This window comes from Ursus maritimus, unplaced genomic scaffold (genome assembly GCF_017311325.1).
Source record: "Ursus maritimus isolate PB19 unplaced genomic scaffold, ASM1731132v1 scaffold_17, whole genome shotgun sequence".
NCBI lineage: Eukaryota > Metazoa > Chordata > Mammalia > Carnivora > Ursidae > Ursus > Ursus maritimus.
This window is the reverse complement of record NW_024424119.1, coordinates 38,721,926-38,738,243: the sequence shown is the minus strand read 5'-3', so window position 1 is coordinate 38,738,243 and position 16,318 is coordinate 38,721,926. Positions and strand designations below refer to the sequence as shown.

The 16,318-nt window shown below is 43.0% G+C and overlaps 2 protein-coding genes across 5 annotated transcripts in view; both read left to right on the top strand.

Annotated features, from left to right (window-relative positions):
* The first annotated feature begins 273 nt into the window (after window positions 1-273).
* On the top strand, window positions 274-3,728 carry LOC103678571 (olfactory receptor 2K2). Of its 4 annotated transcripts, none has more exons than XM_040631703.1 (3): window positions 456-595; window positions 930-1,476; window positions 1,703-3,728. In XM_040631703.1, the coding sequence occupies exon 3, from the start codon at window positions 1,752-1,754 to the stop codon at window positions 2,700-2,702; it is 951 nt and encodes a 316-aa protein (XP_040487637.1). In that variant the 5' UTR covers window positions 456-595; window positions 930-1,476; window positions 1,703-1,751; the 3' UTR covers window positions 2,703-3,728. The 4 variants fall into 4 exon arrangements, with proteins under 4 accessions (XP_040487638.1, XP_040487637.1, XP_008706159.1 ...); XM_040631702.1 differs by having other exon boundaries at window positions 458-595; window positions 1,380-1,476; XM_040631704.1 differs by lacking the exons at window positions 456-595; window positions 930-1,476 and adding an exon at window positions 274-410.
* The window catches only part of LPAR1 (lysophosphatidic acid receptor 1), a 340,256-nt gene continuing 324,419 nt past the window's right edge, over window positions 482-16,318 (top strand). Inside the window, 1 exon segment of the mRNA XM_040631701.1 lies at window positions 482-595. The gene's annotated coding sequence lies outside the window, so the exon portion shown is untranslated.

Below are 16,318 nucleotides of genomic sequence, written 5' to 3'. Positions count from 1 at the left end.
CGAACTCTGCGTGATCAAGGACCGCAGAGGGAAGTCCTACTGATAAGCATTCCCTAGAATACCGACAGCGTCCTGAGCCGGAGCTGATAATGTTTGGACCTACAATGCAAGCTGCTTGGGGACCGATGAGTAAAACAGGAAACGGCGGAAGGGTTTGTTAGTAGGCTAGGAATGAGATACCGTGGAGCACAAGTCACAAGGAATAATATAATAATATGAAAACTACGGGAAAAATCCTATGTTCCTGCTCTAGGGGCATGCTACAAAATATTGCCCCCAACGTGATTACACCATTACCCTTGTGTGCCAGCTTTTGAACTATGGGGAGCTTGGAGGCAAGTGAAAACACTGGCTCAAAGGGAGAAACCAAGAAGGAACACCAGTGATGAGAAAGGGAAGAGTGAAACATTGTAAGTAAACCATATCAGGGAGGAATTTGCCAATGAGAGAAAGAGCAAAGGTAGGATGTGCACAGGGAACACGACGATGCAGGGAATGTTTCAAAACGAGGATATCTGAAAATAGAGAGGAAAGAACCCGTAGGGAAAGGAAAACGGTTGAAGGTGGTGAAGACAGGTATCAGTGCCGAAGCAAGGTAGGTTTTTGTTTTTTCTTTCTGTTAATTTGAAATGTAAAAAACCGAAACATTCAGTGTCTTGTTTATAATTAGATAATCTATAATGTTCTTTTCCAAGAGATGTTAAGGTAGCTTAAAAGGGGAGTTTATTGGGGCGCCTGGGTGGCTCAGTCATTAAGCGTCTGCTTTCGGCTCAGGTCATGATCTCAGCGTTCTGGGATCGAGCCCCGCATCGGGCTCCCTTCTCAGCAGGAAGCCTACTTCTCCCTCTCTCACCCCCCTGCTTGTGTTCCCTCTCTCGCTGCCTCTCTCTCTGTCAAATAAATAAATAAAATCTTTTTTTTTTTTTAAGGGGCTTTATTTTCTACCTCTTTGAGATCTTCATGGGTTTTCGTGTAGGAGAAGACTGTTGCTTGGGAATAATATTTAGCACGATTTACATACTCACGAAGGCATGGGTCTCAATAATGAACGAGACTGTACCTGGATGTGTCCGTGTTTAAATAAGGTGACTTATTTTGTGTGACTTGTAAACTGGCTCTTCAGTGTAATCAGAATGGGTACCTACGATGCTTTCAACAGAGTCATCATTTTTGAGACAAGTGTATGGACCTCCAAGCTATTCGCTGGAAAGGAAAGAATTCATTTAGACCAAGAACTTCATAGACCCAGAACAAATTCATTTATTTGTTTCTTTCAGCATCCCTCCTCTTCTTCCAGTGAAGATCATCACTGGTTTTTATTGTACAAACCTGTTTTACTTCCCTTCTTACCGTGGCTTACTTTTCTAACCTTTGCTCAGTTTCTTCAGCGTTCGTTCCTATTTTTGGTTGCACGGTACTTTCAAATCTCTACTGAAAAACTGCGTGCCAAGCATCGGGAAACAGGCCGAGATTCAGGTATTAAATGTGTTGATTCTTGTTTTTAAATTCACTCTTTTCTAAATTTTGTTGTGGATGAATCAACTTTTTATGTCGATCAAACCTGTTTCCCTCCCCTTTAGATCAGTAGGTTAAGTCCTGTGATTTCTTGTAGCAAAATTGATATATCATAGTGAAAATAAATGCGAAAGTGTTTTCCTAACTAAATGAACATGATGCTTGATCCCTCTCTTTATGTCCTCAGATGAAATGAGGAGAGTAATATTAGAATAACTCCAGGGGCAGAAAAGGAAATGCAAGGAGAAAACCTCACCGTTTGGAGCTTTTTTCTCCTGGAGGGTTTTTCTAGATCCCCAGCGTTAGAGATCGTTCTCTTCGTCTTCAGCCTCGTGATGTATCTGATAACGCTCTTGGGTAACAGCACTCTGATCTTGGTCACCGTCCTAGAGTCACGCCTCCAAACCCCCATGTACTTGTTCCTTGGAAATCTCTCTGTCCTGGATATTTGTTACACATCTGCTTCTGTTCCCACTCTGCTGGTGAACTTGCTGTCATCCCAGAAAACCATCATCTTTTCTGGGTGTGCCGTACAGATGTACCTGTCCCTGGCCATGGGCTCCACGGAGTGTGTGCTCCTGGCTGTGATGGCGTATGACCGTTACGTGGCCATTTGCGACCCCCTGAGATACCCCGTCATCATGAGCAGGCAGGTCTGTATGCAGATGGCCGCTGTCTCCTGGGTGACGGGCTATCTGACCGCCCTGCTGGAGACCAGTTTCACCCTGCAGGTGCCCCTCTGTGGGAATCTCATCGATCACTTCACGTGTGAAATTCTGGCCGTGCTGAAGTTAGCTTGCGCACGTTCACTGCTCGTGGACACGATCATGCTGGTGGTCAGCGTGCTCCTCCTGCCCGGCCCCATGCTCTTCATTTGCATCTCCTATGTCTTCATCCTTTCCGCCATTCTGAGAATCAGCTCAGCGGAGGGAAGAAACAAAGCCTTTTCTACGTGTGGTGCCCACCTGACCGTGGTGATCTTGTATTACGGGGCCGCCCTCTCCATGTACCTGAAGCCGCCGTCCTCGAGCTCACAGGAAGTCGATAAGATCATCTCACTGCTCTATGGAGTGCTGACCCCTATGTTGAACCCCATCATTTACAGTTTGAGAAACAAAGAAGTCAAAGAGGCCGTGAAAAAAGTACTGGGCCGCATACCATTGTATCGAACACACGGACATCTCTGACTCAGGTGCGCTCCTGGCAGAAGTCAGCGCAGAAATCCTTCACGGTGCGCTCACGCTTAGAACGCTGATGTCCCCCCCAGCCCCGGCAATGTCACAGTTGTGGGATATGTGTGCGCCGAAGTGATTGCCCGTGGGCAGCAGCAGGTCCAGTTGGCCTTTGGTCGTAGTTTCTGTCCGCTGTGTTTCCCGGTTGCCGAAGTGCTGGTCTGTAGCCTCCTCACGCGTGGGCCCTGCGGCAACGCTTGGATGCATTCATCAGTGAATGTTGGCGCCCCGAGAAATTGGTGTGTGCTCCCTGCCTCAGATCCTTTCTAGAACGAGGTGGGCGCATAAAGATGCAAAGAAACAAATAACCGAGATGGGCCTTGATTATGCAAATGGGAAAATTAGAGGAAAATGAAAAGCCTCTCTCGGCATCGCACGGTGGTGGGACTGGAAATGCAACCCTTCTCCTCTTGTCTCTGCCGAGAGTTCTGCCGCTGCCGCCGTGCCTCCCTCAGGACCCTTCCTCACTCAGAACTGCTGACGAAGGCCCCTGACTTCGTGACTGAAGCCCCCAGTATCCGTGTGATTTGCTCACCTGCCACCCTTGCTTTTCTAAGCACATAGATCCTCGTGTAAACTGTTATCTGTTTCTTTGCCTGTGCCCCCCCCCACCCCCAAAGGCTTTCTGTGTGTCAGCCGCCCGGTAAGGAGAAGTCAGTACCACCGTGAAGGTGATGCCGGGAACCCCATAGGGCAGTGAGGTTTCCTGCTTTATAAATATTCAACGATGGCAGAGACTGTGTTTATGTTAGTTGTTTTAAAACTTTTGTTTGTATAAAAATATTGCTGGTGATAAAATGCCGACTCCAGGTCTCTCCTCGCAGATATTCTGATTCAGTAGCTCTGGGGTGGGGTCCTGATAGTCTGCATTTCAAAATAGATCCCTGAGAAATTCTGGTACAGATTTTGAGATGACTGTACTCTGGGAGACATGGTTTCTGGCAAAAATCTAGCATTCCAAAATAAAAGTAGGATTCGTTCTCATTTCTCCCCTTTCGCCTTTTAAGTTTTGCTTTTCCTTCTATTGTTTGTGCCTGTGTGTGTGCCTTCTCATGTGTCTACTTCCACGTCCAGGGTAGGGAAGAGGAGAGGGTTTTGAACGGAGGAAGTTTAACCCACTTGACAAATTTCAACATTTTAAAGACCTAAACTGTTTTAGTATTGGATGTTGTGTTCTGGATGATTTCACTCGTAGACCATTCCCTTAGCTCTGGGGCTTCCATTACATGTTTGGGGATGTATAACCCACATAAAAAGACACTTGAAGTTATCACCCAGCAAAATTCTGGTGATGCCGGGGTGCCTGGGTGGCTCAGTCAGTGAAGCTTTGGACTCTTGATTTCGGTTCAGGTCATGCTCTCAGGGTTGTAGTATGGAGCCCGGCATCGGGTTCTGTGCTGGACATGGAGACTGCTTAAGATTCTTTCTCTCCCTCTCTCTCTGCCCCTGCCCCCCTGTCTAAAAAAGAATTCCTGGTGATGCAGCAAGGGGACAAATTTGATGCCATATATTGCTGCCAACAGATGTTTGATCGTGGAGGATGAAAGCAAGCCCCGAGGAGATGGCTTTGGGGCAGGAGAGGAGAGCTGACTACAAAGCTTTCATCCCAGAAGTAATTCTTTTTTCTGCTTAGATATCTCAACCTTCACAACCAGATACCACATTCATTTCCTGGTAATTTCAGAGTCATGGTGAAGTGGTATTCTGTAGGAGGCTTTTATTACAGGAGAGCTGGCTTTTATGTTAGAGTAGAACTAATTATCTGCCTCCCGGAATCCGCTGTAATAGCTGTGCTACCAAATATATCAGGAATAGCCAGAGTTATAGACATATCGGAAATCTTGACTTCGAGGGGTGAATTATGAGAACTTAAAGACACAGCAACTGAGCAACCTCTGAGCAAAGTCATCAACTTTGACACAAGGAACTGAGCAAATTGGCATGGAAATAAGAGTTTCAGAATGGGCTATGGATCAGAATGGGACACAAATGGATTAGAAATGACGCGGATGTCAGAAAAGGACTCGTGTTGGGACCTGGGCAGATCTCTCTGTAGCGGTTGTTAACGATGAGATTAGGAGTTACAGTAGTTACAGCCACAAGGTGCCTAAAGTTGCTATGAAAAACAAGTGAATAGAAATGTAAATGTGTCTTATGTATTATAGGCAATACTAAAGTTAATTATTGGTAAGCCGTGCATTCCTTCATTTGGGTTAGATTCCATCTTGACCAGTACTAATTACAGTCATAACTTCTAGAGTCTGGGGCAAAGGGATCCTTTTCAGGTGTTGTTATAAAGAGGAATATATTTGACGGAGAAGGTAAAATGACATCTGACAGCCAATTCCTGAATGATTACATAACCAGGTCTATGCTGTAGAAAAATCCGATCATGTTACTTCCCTGCTTCAATCCCTTAGTGGCTTTTATTACTCTTAAAACTTGAAGTCCTTAAGATGACATTCAAGGACTTTCTTAATCTGATTACCCACCATTTATATTCTTTGCTCTAGGAACACACAACTCCTTTTAGTTTTGTGGAAGTGTTGTGCTCTGTCTTCTTCTTTTATTAGGAACACTTATCATAATTTGTAACTTGGTAATAATTCGTGGGTTTGTGTGTTTCACCCCAGTTGTACCAGTGTGCAGGGTCATGGAGGCAGAGACTCCATCAACTTCATTAACCATTGTATACCTAGGGATTAGCATGAGGTCTGGCAGTGAACATCTGTTGGACAAAAATATGCATGTAATAAACTTCTGATGGCAACTCAGTGAGGTGCTTGATCATTCCTGAAGACGTCAAAGATGACTTCTAGGTGTCCAAGAAGGCTGATGGTGGGGTTGAACGTTAAATCATGAGTTGCGTTTTAGACATGTTGAATTTGTCATGATTTTGAGATCTATAAGTAGAAATATCAAGGATCAGTTGGATATACAGGTTTTAAATAATGAGAAAAATCAGCCTGGAGATAGAAACTTGTTACATATTTGCACATATGTAATGGAGTGATCAACATGGTTAATGTGAACTTAGGGAGAGAGTATAGAGTGAGAAAATTGCCCAAGATGAAACTAGAGAAACGCTAATATATGAAGCCCATCAAATAGGAAAAGCCAACAAAGGGACATTGATAAGGAACACATTCTAAGTAGGAAGAGGGCAAAAACCAGGACACAGATTCCAGTTTTGATCAAGATGAAGTAAGCACGTGCCATCTGTTTTATTTTTATATATATAATGGAATAGTACTCAGCCATAAAAAAGATTGAAATCTTGCCATTTGCAATGGCATGGATGGAGCTAGAGAGTATTATGCTAAGCGAAATAAGTCAGAAAAAGACAAATACCGTATGATCTCACTCAGGTGAAATTTAAGAAACAAAACATACAAGCAAAGGAAAAAGAGTGAGAGAGAGAGAGAGAGACCAATCAAGAAACAGACTCTTAACTATAGAGAACAAACTGATGGTCACCAGAGGGGAGGCGGGTGGGGGATGAGTGAAATAGGTGATGGGGATTAAGGAGGGCACTTGTCACGAGGAGCACTGGTCCTTGTGTGTATGCTTGTATGTATGGAAGTATGGAATCGCTATACTGTACCCCTGAAACTGTATATTAACTGTACCGAAATTAAAAGAAAATGAATGAATAAATAAATACTCTGGAGAGAACGTGTGGAGATCTATGTGAGGACTCTGAGAAATAAGATAGCAAGCAGACCTGGGAAGGAAACTACCTTGCAAGCTACCAACAAACTCAGGGTGAATTTCTGTCTCTCCTCCTCTCCCTCCCCCAGTATCTCTTAACTTTGACTGAAGGGAAGGCTGAAACCCAAACCCAGGGTCAGGCAGAAAGATAGAAAGATCTCCAGGAGACATTCCTTTTCTTTTTTGGTCTGGAAAGAGAAATGGTGCTCCTGTGTATCAGAAAGAGTGAAGTACTTTCCCTGATGTTTTTCTATTATCTCTGGCCCAGATCCCCAGGCAGTACTGTGGTGACAGTGGCAGGGCCAGTGGTGACTGGGCAGGCACCTGAAATCCTTAGGAAAGAACATTTCTTCCTGACCGGAGGGACTGTGGTCCCAAGAGCACGGGAGGAGTCCTTATTGCTTCTCTTCTCTATCTTTCTACTGTTTGGTACCTGGAGCAGAGACTTCCGGCTTCCAGAACTGTAAGAAAGTAAATTTCTGTTGTTTAGGTCACCCAGTCTATGGTATTCTGTCATGGCAGCCTGAGCGGACTCATACGTGGCCCCTTCCTCCGTCTCCAAAACCAGCGGATGAATCAAGTCTTTCTCACATTGGATCACTCTGACCCTGCTTCGGTCATCACAACTTTCTCTAACTCTCTTCTGTTTCCTTCCATTTTTAAGGACCCTTGTGATTACATTGGCCAAGGCAGATAAGTTCTCTCATAAGGTCAGCTGATCAGCAACCTTAATTCCATCGGCAGCTTTGATCTCCTTTGCCATGTGTGTCAATAACACATTTCCTTTATCCACTCATCCATAGCTGGACAGATTGGAAACCTGGGTTGCTTCCACCTCTTGGCTGTTGTGAATAATGCTGCAGTGAACATGAGTGTGCAGCTATGCCTTTGTTATCTTGCTTTCAATTCTTTTGGATATGTAACCGTAAGTGAGTTTGTTGGATCAGATGATAATGCTATTTTTAATTTTTTGAGGAACTTCCATACTATTTTCCATAGTGGCTGCACTATTTTACATTCCCACCAACAGGGCACAAGGTTTCCAATTTGCCCACATCCTCGTCAACATTTGTAATTTTCTGTTTTTTTTTCTTTTCTTTTTTAATACATTAACCATTCTAATTGGTATAAGGTGATATCTCATTATGGTTTTGACTTTCATTTCTCTAATGATTAGTAGAGCTGAGCATCTTTTCATATACTTTTTGGACATTTGTATATCTACAGAAATGTTTATTCGAGTGTTTTGCCTATTTTATTTTAGAGTCTCTATTATGTCCTTGATTAAATGGTAAGTTCTTTAACATGGTACCTTGGCTCTCTTAAAATTTGTTTTTTCATTAGGCCTAATTTTTTTCGAGAAATTCTAGGTTCACAGCCAAATTAAGGGAAGGTACAGAGATTTCCCATACACTCCCTGCTCCTGTCCCCACATCCTCCACCATCATCTGTACCCCACAGTGGAGGGCTACATTTGTTATTCAATTGATGAACCTACATTGGCACATCACAATCACCCTCAATCCATAGGCTGCATTATGGTTTACTCATGGTGTGGTATATTCTGTGGGTTTAGACAAACATATAGTGACCTGTAGCCATCATCATGGCATCCTGCAGAGTACGAGACTTCATGGCATTTACAACTGAGTAAATTTCTTAAGCTTGAGACTAATAGTATCTTTGGACCGTTTTCTGAGTACTTTGAACCACCTCCACCCCTCAATACCTCACTGTTGCTCATAAGTAGAGATTATTTCACTTTGAAGGCACTTCGAATTTCCCTTAGGAGAAACTTTCCGAGAAGAAAAGTTCTCTTACTAATAAGTCTCAGTTGGATTTTCCCAAGTTTGCTCCTAACCTACTGCCTACCCACGGGGCTGAGTCCCATAGTGTCTTATTTAACCCGTGTGCCCTACCAGGGCACGAGCACCCCTTGGGTTCTAAACCGTCATGAATCTCGGTAAAACGCAGTTCCCTCCAGGGCAGTGAGAACTAGTCTGTGACTTGTGCCCGTGTAGTGGGAATAGTGTCGTAATGAAGAAGTGAGGTGCTGCAGAGGAAGAAAAGCATCATGACTGTCTTGGCTAGGTGGGTTTTGTCAACAAAGTCATGCTCTTGCACTATTTGAAAAGTTAAGTCAAGGAGCTGCTTCTCCTAAAGGGCCATAGGAAGATCTCAGAGGGGTGATGGAAAATACGGAACAAGAGAAGTGGAGAGGTGTGCATGCATCTTACTGCCCCTGAGCAAAGAAGTACCTTCCCAGTGTAACTCTTTTCTTATTTTGCTTCTTTACTTCAAATGGGCCTCCAGATTAACCAGTATAACTTTTTAAAAAATTTAACTTTCCCTATATATTTTTCCTCTTTTTTTTTGAATAGTAAATAAGTCCTAGAGAAGTGTAGTGCACAATATAGTGAATGTACACACCAATATTGCATTATAATCAAACTTGCTAAGAGACTAGAATGTAATTATTCCGACCACAGTATATAATGTGATAGAGTTGCTAATTGTCACTACATGCTAATCACTACCATAAAAATCTATCAGATCACCACGTTGTACACCTTAAATTTATACAACATTGTAAGTCAATCATATTTCAATAGGAAGAAGGAAAAACAATTTTTAGAAAATCAACCAAAATATATAAAACCCAGAAAAACAAAAATTAAGAGTCAACTACCTTTGGCTTCCACAAAATGGGCTCACTATTTACTTGTAATGTGTTTAATGTTTCTCCAAGTCAGATCACTGAAAACAATTTTATAGAGTAATCCAGAAAGCAGAGCCATGATGTCACCAATTAAGAAGTTATTAAACCGTACGTTGCAGTATATAATGGGAAGACTAGCCAATCCATTGGCAATGAAGACAAACTGTCATTTACCTGACTTCTATGTTAGAACTGAATTCAATTTGCTATTTTTAATATTATTGAGAGAACTTATTAGAACATAAGACTTTGATGGCAGAGACCAAAATCTTTTTTTCCACCAAAGTTAGCAAGTCAAACATGAATTCTCTTTCATACCCTCTGTAAAATTCCTAACCTTTTTAGCCTTCAAAAAGCAAAAAGCCACCAACTAGAGTATGAAATTCGTAAGTTCCATTTTAATCATTAGTCTCAGCCTCCCCCATCAACATTTATACCAACTGTATCTAATCCTCATTCTTTTCTCCATTCACCCATATCTTTCAGATTCTCCCAACGTTCAAAAAGAGACAGTCTTCTCCCTGATTAACAGCTCACAAAACTCTCCCAAATTGCCTGCTTTTCTCCCCCTACAGTTTTATTCTGTTCATTCGGGTAGACTTCATATTTTATTGTGAAACATTTTAAATCAACTTTTTCATTGGTATTTTGTCAACTAAGAAGAAGTTCAAGGCCGGTTGCCTTCTGTATGTATGATCAGAGCACTAAAAAACAACACAAAATTTCGTATTAGACATGGCTTTTTCAGTGAAGTAGGGCAACTGCGCTCATCCGCAGTGAGACAGGTGGCCAGTGGTGAAGTGTAGAGTGAGGTGAGTCAAGGATCCAGAATAATCGCATTCCGGACAGTCAGTGGGCTATGGATACATGCGTTCCAAATGCCTATATTTTATGAAAGGCAGCGTGTTACTGACAAAGGAGAACTAAATCAATGATTAAAGAACACAGCTACTAACTCCACACCCGGGATACACCTCCTGGGTTGTACGTGTACTTTCCTACCCGCTGCTCCTCAGCCGCCTCCCTACCAGAGCTGCGGCAGTGGGCGGGGACAGCAGGTGGTCCATTTTTATGCGAGCAGGCTACTGCTGCAAAGCACTTGCCTCTTCCACATTCTTCCCAGTCTCCTTGTACCTGGCATCCTCATCCTCCTTGAGACTCCCTTCTGCCTTCTGGAAGAATGCCATCTGACCAGTTTCTTTAAGGTTGAGAATTAAATCTATCACAAGGGCATAGTTCCGTTTCCACAAGAGGGGATTAGCATTTCTTCTTCCTGCTTTTCCCTGTGAGCCGTTGCCATAGACTTGGGGTGATTTCACAATTCGAGGCGCAGGGTGGAAACTCGGACCCCCCTGGGAAGGTGTGGTCATCTCGACACCGGGCTGTGCATGCTTGCACGAATGGAGGCGTGCCATTTGTCTGCTTGAGGCATTCCATCATCTTGCTGACTGCTTATCACCAGAGATGCAGAAGATGAAAATTCTGGGAGTCCGAAGTCCGACCTCAGTTTCATGAGGCTAAAATCAAGATGTGGGCAGGGCTGGTTCTTTCCGGAGGCTGGGGGGGATCAAGTATCTCACCCTTCCCAGCGTCCCGGGGCGGCCTGCATCCTTCACCGCTAGGCCCTGGGGCCAGCTTCAAAGCCCACAGTGTAACAGCAGCACACCTCCTCCTCTCTGTCCCTCTGCTTCTTCCTGTTTTTCCTCACGACCCATCTTAAGGAAGACATTGTGTGAACAGCAGCGTCGTGCCCAGAACAGATTAAGTCTGGTCACACTCCTCCATACCGCTCAGAGCTAGGCCGGCAATGTCTTGTTAGTTTTAGAGGAAAGGTGCCACCTACTCTAATTCCTCTGCACAGTCCCGGGAGGCTCCTTCCTCTCTTGCATTGCCTACCAGCTGTGCCTCAAGGAGAAGAATTTTAGTAGCTCATCAAAATTCTGTTTAATTTCCTTTGGAGCATTTGCTGTCTTTCAGCCACAGGCAGAAGTTAGCACGATGGCATTTACGTCTGGAGAACAGCATTCCAATTTAAGAGAGACATCGATAAACAGGGGCCATGTCGTATTTTATGCACATCTTTCCCGAGTACATTTTCCTTGAAAAATCATTTTATCTATGAATAAATATATTCTTGCAAAAGCCATTAATGCAAAATGCTTTAGCAGACTTCTTTTGGTACACTCACACTCGATCCCAGTCCCACCCCCAGAGTTAATTCCTCTAATCAGGCCTTTCTTAGGCAATACTCTAGTAGTTCTCAAGCTTTACTGTGCTTAAGAATTACCTGAAAAGCAAGTGGTGAGCAAAGTAGCTTGATGCCTCAGCCCTACTCTAGAAATTCTGGTTCAGTAGGTTTGGGTGGGAAATGAGAATGTGTTTTTCTAATTAGATCTTAAATCATGATGATGTTGCTGGTCCGCAGATCACATTCTGCTATTGGCATATGGTACGGAAGTGGTATAGAAATACTTGGTACAACTTTGTCTATATGGTGTTCTGTAAATGTTATACTGTTTGTAATTTGCTTTTAAAAATTAATAATGTGTCTTGGAAAGAGCATCATAGCAGTACATATGGGTCTACCGTATTCTTTTAAGCTCCTACAGAATCACTTATATTTTCTTCTAATTTATTGGGTGCTTACTATAATTTACTAGGATTTCCTTTTTTTTTAAAGATTTAATTATATATTTATTGGACAGAGAGAAAGAAAGAGAGAGCACAAGCAGGAGGAGCTGGAGAGGGAGAAGCAGGCTTCCTGCTGAGCAGGGAACATGATGCGAGGCTTGATCCCAGGACGCTGGGATTGTCCAAGAAAATATGAGGGCATTGCAAAATTACCTGACAGCGTGTAGATGTGTGATCCTGTTACTAAGGAGAGAGAGAAGTTAGAATAATGATCCCGCCTACCAGGATGTTCTTCCCTTTAACAAGGAACTTTTTTTTTTTTTTTTAAGATTTTATTTATTTATTTGACAGAGAGAGAGAGATAGCCAGTGAGACAGGGAACACAAGCAGGGCGAGTGGGAGAGGAAGAAGCAGGCTCCCAGCGGAGCAGGGAGCCCGATGCGGGGCTTGATCCCAGGACCCTGGGATCATGCCCTGAGCCGAAGGCAGATGCTTAACGACTGAGCCACGCAGGCGCCCCCAGGAACTTTTAAAAAATATATGTAGTCCTGCCTTTTTTCCTCCCTGTCATCTCCTGTCTTGATATTTGAGATTTTTTTAATTTGATATTTGATAGTCATTATTTTTTTTTAAGATTTTATTTATTTATTCGACAGAGATAGAGACAGCCAGCGAGAGAGGGAACACAAGCAGGGGGAGTGGGAGAAGAAGAAGCAGGCTCATAGCGGAGGAGCCTGATGTGGGGCTCGATCCCATAACGCCAGGATCACGCCCTGAGCCGAAGGCAGACGCTTAACCGCTGTGCCACCCAGGCGCCCCGATAGTCATTATTTTTAATTAAAAAAATGTATACTTATTGAGACAAGGACATCCAGGGGACTGCATGGATTGGAGTTCTGGTGGTGGGATCTGAGCTCTCTGATGTGCTGATCAGAGCCCCCATCAGGAACGAGGGAGTCTCAGCTGTGGGGATGCTGCCAGCAGACGGTTCTCAACTCTCAGACACCATCAGGGGTTGCCTTGACTGAAGACAGCTGCCTTGCCAATGCCGTGGTCTCTTCCTAGGTGGTCCCATCCAATGACTGTTCAGTATGAGGGTATCAAAGTCCAGTCCTTTTGGATGGATTGTTCTCAAGGGTAATCCAACTTTTGGAACTCCTCGGAGAATCAGCTAAGGCTTCTGTTGATCCTGGATCCCTGCTCAGCTTCTTATCTTGCTCCCTTGCCCTTCCTTCTCTTCCCCAGGTGTTGATTCTCAGAGCATTCCCAATTCAGCTTTTTTACATGCTAATCTGTATCTCAGAGATAACCCATCCAAGAGAGTTGGTGTGGGTGGTCCACAAAACTGCCAAACCAGACCAAAACAAAAACATGCTGGGGTAAGATCCTGGAGCAGAATCACGCATTACCTGAGTGTCAAAGGGGACTATTACTGGTGGTAGGTGAGCCCCTGACAAATACAGGCAGTACAATTGTGAAAACATCCATTGTTGGGTAATTGGGACAGTGGATCAGTGGAAGGCAATGCATTAGCAGGTACAAAGTGTGAAGCAGGTGGTAAAAATGAGAGAAAAAAGCAACTATAAGGATAATAAAATTGAATGTCTATTGCTAAACTCAATTGACACTTGGAAAAAGATAATGAAATGTTAAGAAAGAATAATTAGAAATGACAAGCTAAATGTGAAAGCCAGAGGGCTTACTTGGTATCATGTGCAAATGTTCTCATAGCCTTTAGCTGGAAGGCAGAGAAAATCAGAGGACCAGGGTCACCAATTACTTGTGAGTAGCTGAGTTCTAAACCAAGGGAAGTCGGCAATACCAAGGTGGGGAAAGAATGTGACCCTGACATCCTGCATAGGGACAGTGGGAGAGATGCCCCTTAAAAATCCTGAATCATTGGACTTTTCTGAGTCTTTGAGGCTGCAGAAGTGACCCACTTTACTTACAAAGGCTGGAATTCCTTCCTTGCTTGAAGATGATGCAAGGATGGCTCTCCCATACCCCCATCAGGATGTAGCCCCGTCTCCCCTCCTGATTTAAAGCCAGTAGCTAGGGTTGAGTGATAATATTACCCACAGGGGATGTCGTGGATCTGAGAGACAGGAAAGCAACACGGCCTCAAAGGAGCCGGAGTATTTAGCTAGCATGTTCCGACAAAATCTGGGAGAAATGTGGGGTTGGGTTTTGAGGGTCCCTGATCAACGGGAGAGGAACAGGATTTAAGGTAGAGGAAAGGAGAGTTTATCAATTTGAGAGCACTCTCTCAGGAACAGGATATATAGAAATAATATATCAATGTTTCACATGTAAATATTTTTTGTTTTTTTGTGTATCATCACTTTGCCTCAATTGAATAAATGCAGACCTCCATCATTTTCGGTTGCTGCACGGTATTCCATTATGAGGGTATGTCATAATTTTAATATTGTTTGGTGTGTGTCTGATGGAACATGTTTTTCCTTTTTTGAGTAATTATGTTTTGTCCATGGGTCAAGCAGCAACTTTTGTCCCACTGTTCTGTTACTCAGTCTTGCCATATTGTTTGGATGCAGTCCAGATGACATCCACTGTTCTTTATCAGCTTTGCCCTCTCTCTTTAGAATCGCCCCACATCCTTTAGGTGGGACAAAAAGAAAGACCTCTCAGGGATGTTGTTTTACTAAAGACAGTTATGAAAATGCAGCAGCTTTTTTTCCCTTTTAAATATTTATTTATTTGAGAGAGAGAGAGGGAGAGCAGAGAGGGAGAAGCAGAGTCCTCGCTAATCAGAGAGCCCAATGCGGGGCTCCATCCGAGGACCCTGAGATCATGACCTGAGCCGAAGGCAGATGCTTAACCGACTGAGCCACCCAGGTGCCCCTGCGGCAGCTTTAATAAGTCTTATTTCCTTAAAACATGCAGATTCTTTTAATGAGAATTTTGTGTTGGTCTGAAAACTTTACATGTTCTTTCACTATTGTGCCTTGTGGTTTTACAATATAGAGAAGATACACAGAAGCAAGAATTAATTCTATGAAGACAGATGGGCCAGCTCACCTGTGTCCTCCCGCATTTTGGAAAATGGAATGTCGAATAGAATAGTCAAGCGTGACTGGCTTCATCAAAATATATTTCCAGATCATTACATGAAAATGCCAAAATGGGAAAAGAAGTGTATGGGATCTCTTCACTAGTCAACTTAAGGAGAATTAGATACAATGAACATATCCATGCACAGTGGGGTTCTGATGTTAATTTACAGCTGGTGTGTAATTATAAGTGCTTTCCTTATTCTATCAGGCTTAGATTTCTCTTCTCAAGTAACTTAGGTTCTGTTGATGCTTTTCAATATGGTGGTCATGAGGAAGCTTTATTTGTATAACTGTTTTTGAGGACATTGAGATAAAGTACCAGCCTAGGAAGATTTCTTCAAAATAGTGAAGGGAATGTTGAAGACAATAGAATTCAAACAAAGAGGGGGTAAGAACTCTACAAACATTTTTTTGTGAAACAAGGAGAGTGAAGATGTGAGAGTAGAAATGTTGGATGGATCTGAGGACATCAGTTGGGTCCAGCAAAGGGAAATTCTTTTGAGCATGGCGTTCTAGGGTTGTTAGTCAAGTGCCTCTCGCTCATCTGAGTGCCTTCTTGTTGGGTTTCATGGCATTATTTCTTTTCATGATCTCCCAAGTGATCCTCAGATATGGGAAGCTTCTGGAAAAATCTATGATCATTTAAACAGAAAAAACTAACTTCCAACTTCAGGGGCAGTGGTGGGAAAAAAGCACCCATAATTGCGGAGAAGTGTGAAGAGCTCTGGTGCCCAGAGGTTCCCGATGCTCGCAGGTGGGCAAGAAGAACGTTGATAATAGGAGTTCTCTTATGAGGAAATTAACAAAGCTGCGTGTTGGCTCAGAGCAAAATGCCATGTTATCATTATCCAAGTTCTTGATATTCCTTCTAGTTGATATGCTCTGGGGACAGAAGCGTCTGTTTCCACCTCCCCCTCCTCCTTCTTCCCCTTCTTTCTCTTTCTTTCTTTCAAAATGCGTGTTTATATTTTGCGTTATCTCTCTGCACATGCCCTAGTGCCGTTCCCTTTCACCTGAATCTGGATCTTTCTTAATGCCCTATTTTTAGTTGAAAGTGATTTTCGTATCTTGTTAAAATAAGTAGGTTCGTTCCAAAGACTAATTCCTGGATTATTTTAAAGGATAAATTGATGAACGCCTTCTAATTTACTTTTCCGTTTCGAATCTCGGGCTCCTGCTTATTTTTATAGGTACACTAGGAGGCACTGTTGAGTTTTAAATATCCCAGTAGTGTTTGCCTGGTTTGTATTAATGCTGAACTTGCAACTCCTTCAATTTATGTCAGTATTTCACCTTCTGTGCTAGCAGTAGGATATGAAAAAGACGTGTAAGTTTGCTTCCAGCGCAGAAAAAATAATGATGATTTAAAACAGTGCTTGTTGAAAGTTAGGGAAAGAAAAATGCATATTTGTGAAGGAGTACTGATTTTTTTTTTT

Excerpts from the sequence above, each read along its gene's own strand:
- LOC103678571 (XM_040631704.1), top strand. The coding sequence starts at position 1,752 with ATGCAAGGAGAAAACCTCACCGTTTGGAGCTTTTTTCTCCTGGAGGGT.